The sequence below is a fragment of the Macadamia integrifolia genome, chromosome 8 (assembly GCF_013358625.1).
Source record: "Macadamia integrifolia cultivar HAES 741 chromosome 8, SCU_Mint_v3, whole genome shotgun sequence".
NCBI classification, from domain to species: domain Eukaryota; kingdom Viridiplantae; phylum Streptophyta; class Magnoliopsida; order Proteales; family Proteaceae; genus Macadamia; species Macadamia integrifolia.
In genome coordinates, this window is record NC_056564.1 from 24618602 (window position 1) to 24621885 (window position 3284).

Consider the following 3284-nt stretch of genomic DNA (forward strand, 5'->3'; position numbering starts at 1 on the left):
AAAGCCGTGGTCCATAGGCACAGTCGACCTGCTACCGATTATCTACCTCCATGGCTCTGCCTCCATAGTAGTGAGGCTTTTCGATCTAAGAGATACATTGCCAACTTTGGGACATAATTAGTGATATACTTTAGATATGGGAAAGCCATGGTCCATAGCCACAGTCGATCTGCTACCGATTATCTACCTCCATTGTTCTATTCCTAGCTTAAGAGCATTGTTTGATATATGTTGACCACTTTGGTATATAAATGGCATCCAGAGATGCTGAGAGATCAGTGCATAAAAAGGTTGTTGACAAACATTGTCCGTCTTTTCCTCGCCATAGTTTCGACTCAAGTTTGCATGATTTTTTACCGGAAGTTGGACTTCAAAAAGGACTCCTTTCTCTTGGTAGGTTCTTTTCTTGTCAACTTGACCCATAGTCATGGGCTTGGGGTCATAGCTTTTACTGGTCAATCGTCCAGTGTCAGAACTAAAATCAAAGACAAAAAGGAAGATTGGAGACTTTAGGAAAAATTCATTTCTTGTTAGTTACATACTTCAAATGGTGACTATGAAAAGTAGGGATCAATAGTAGATGCCATTTGCTTGGAAGTTACAAAAGTTAATACCATTTGCTAGGCATTTACAAGCTTCTATATTTGGTTACAAAAGTGAATGTCATTTGCTTATGGTTACAAAAGTAACGGCATTTTTTTTCTCCATTATGTTATGTCTATCAGCATTGTTACTAGGGTGTTTGCTACAGTTTTCCCCATCCCTTATATAGGGATGGCCTTATGAATGACACGTAAGACAATGTGATCAAATTCCACTCCTTAGCTTCTAGCCTTATGTAATTCATGAACTGTAGCTAAATATTGTCCCTTTAGAAGGGCTTGCCGTCGTTAGATTAAGAATCATGGCATAAACCATCATGTTGATGACATGGATTATCAAGCAAGTAGTAATACCTGAAACCTTTCTTTCGTATAAGAAAAAAGTCCATTAATTTTAGGAAAAGGTCCATAATCTCCCCATAATCCGCAGCAAGTCCTTGTCTGCTAATGACAGGCTTAGACTTGCGAAGGACACATTACACAGTGAAAGAAGATGCTCTCTCCTTCCTTTATAAATACCACTCAGTTTGTCTCAATCTCACCAAGGCAATTAAGCTGATCACTAGTAGTGGCCATGGCTCCTGCACCGTTTCCAGCCTCCTCTTTCTGCTTTTCCTTAGCTCTTTTAACCCTTTTCTCTCTCCCATACTACTGTTCTTGCTTTAATCCAAAATTGTATCATTTTAATGTTTCCAAGATTCAGTCCCGTTGGTCACCGGCCGGAGCAACGTGGTATGGAAGTCCCACCGGCGACGGAAGTGAAGGTAACATAATGGAGAGAAAGACTCTGCTGTACATGTTAATATGCATCATGAATTAGGGTTCAGTTTCTTCTTACTTTAAACCATTTTAAAGAAACCAAGAGCTTACTAATAATATAAACTTATTGTGTACGTAGGAGGTGCTTGTGGGTATGGAAGCGTTGTAGGGCAACATCCTTTTTCTTCCATGGTATCAGCTGGAGGCTCTTCTTTATTCAAATCAGGCAAAGGTTGTGGGTCTTGCTATCAGGTGAAAATGCATTATCAAATTACATGATTGTTTGTTTGTAATTTTCATTCTTTTCTGCATCGTTTTAGGTTTTCGTTTTCTACATCATTGCACCATGCATTATTCACATAACCTATTGATGGAAATGGGGTTTTGATTCTTTTGACTCTATACTATTTCAGGTGAGGTGCACCAAAAATGCAGCGTGTTTGGGGAATCCAGTGACCGTGGTGATCACCGACGAATGCCCGGGTTGTGTATCAGAATCAGTTCACTTTGATATGAGTGGAACTGCATTTGGATCCATGGCCAAGCAAGGCCAAGCTTATCAACTACGAAATGCTGGACGATTGCAGATTCAATATCAAAGGTAGGGCATATATTTGGTTCCATCTTTATATGTGAAAGCTATAAAATATAGATGAATTATTACCTGTTTGGCTACCACATTAGGATTAGGTCTAATGGGTATTTTAAGGAAACCCTAAGGAGTAGTAATTTTTCATGGCAGGGTGCAGTGTCACTATCCAGGAGTGAATTTGGCCTTCCATGTTGATTCTGGATCCAACAACTACTACTTTGCGACGGTAATAGAATACCAAGACGGCGACGGCGAAATCCGTACCGTTGAACTCCAGCAAGCGCAGCGCAAAGATGAGTGGCTTCCCATGCAACAATCTTGGGGTGCAGTGTGGAAGCTTAACTCAGGGTCTGAGTTGAAACCTCCTTTCTCTCTCAGGGCTACGTCACTGGAATCCGGCAAGACGGTTGTGGCAATCAATGTGATCCCGGTAGGGTGGCACCCCGGTGCAACATATCGATCGGTTGTCAACTTTGATCACTGATGGAGAGACCATGTTTGCTAAGCATAGTAATGTTAATTGGAATACAAATCATCTTAGAAAGATGGAAAATTATGAATGAAGGAGGATTTTTTTTTTTTTTAATGCAAATAAAGAAAGATTGAATCATTGCAAGTTGTTCTAAAATATATTATTATTTCTGTTGCCAACATGGGTTTGAAAAGATTCTTCCAAACGCCAATCATTTACGGATAGGATCCTTCTCCATAGAGTCGAGGGACCAGCCATAGGTGACCCCAACCCTAGGATCACTCTCTGGTCCTTGGACTCTATGGAGAAAAGTCGGATCCTCATTTACCTCACACCCATCCAATGGTTGGTATGACAAGGTTCAAGTTGTCTCAATCGTTGGATGGACAAGAGGTACACGATTGACGGCCTAAGTCCTTGGAGAGGAGCCAGATCCTCATGGGTCACTCACAATTGGAGTAACAATGATAAGAATACCTAGCTAACTTTTCAAATACTATCTATAATTTTTTTTCGTGTCCGGTGTTGATCCAAATCATTAAATTTGTTCACTTGTTCCTTGATATTTTCTTGAAAAGATAAATTTTCCCAATTAATTAATATCATAGTTTCAAAACTCAGTGGTGAGTCAACCAAGTGGATTGGACAAATCGGATCATCTTCTCAGAAGTTGGGCGATTTAACTCTGACAAAGTGTGGGAAGATAACAAAAATGTATCCTTTCCTACCAATTCCAAGCCCTCTTCCCTTGTTAGCATGCGCTATATATGAGACTTTCCAATGTTGATTCCATTTCGAACCGTCCAAGAAGAATCATCTGGAAATCGAATAGACTTGGGTGGAATTGATTGGACTTGTT

General features: G+C 40.1%; 1 protein-coding gene across 1 annotated transcript; it reads left to right on the top strand.

Moving 5' to 3' along the window:
- The first annotated feature begins 264 nt into the window (after positions 1-264).
- Positions 265-2437, top strand: LOC122086827 (putative expansin-B2). Its single transcript, XM_042655776.1, has 5 exons — positions 265-422; positions 1260-1366; positions 1501-1613; positions 1775-1962; positions 2104-2437. Exons 1-5 carry the CDS (start codon positions 265-267, stop codon positions 2435-2437), a joined length of 900 nt encoding a protein of 299 aa, XP_042511710.1.
- The last annotated feature ends 847 nt before the right edge of the window (positions 2438-3284 follow it).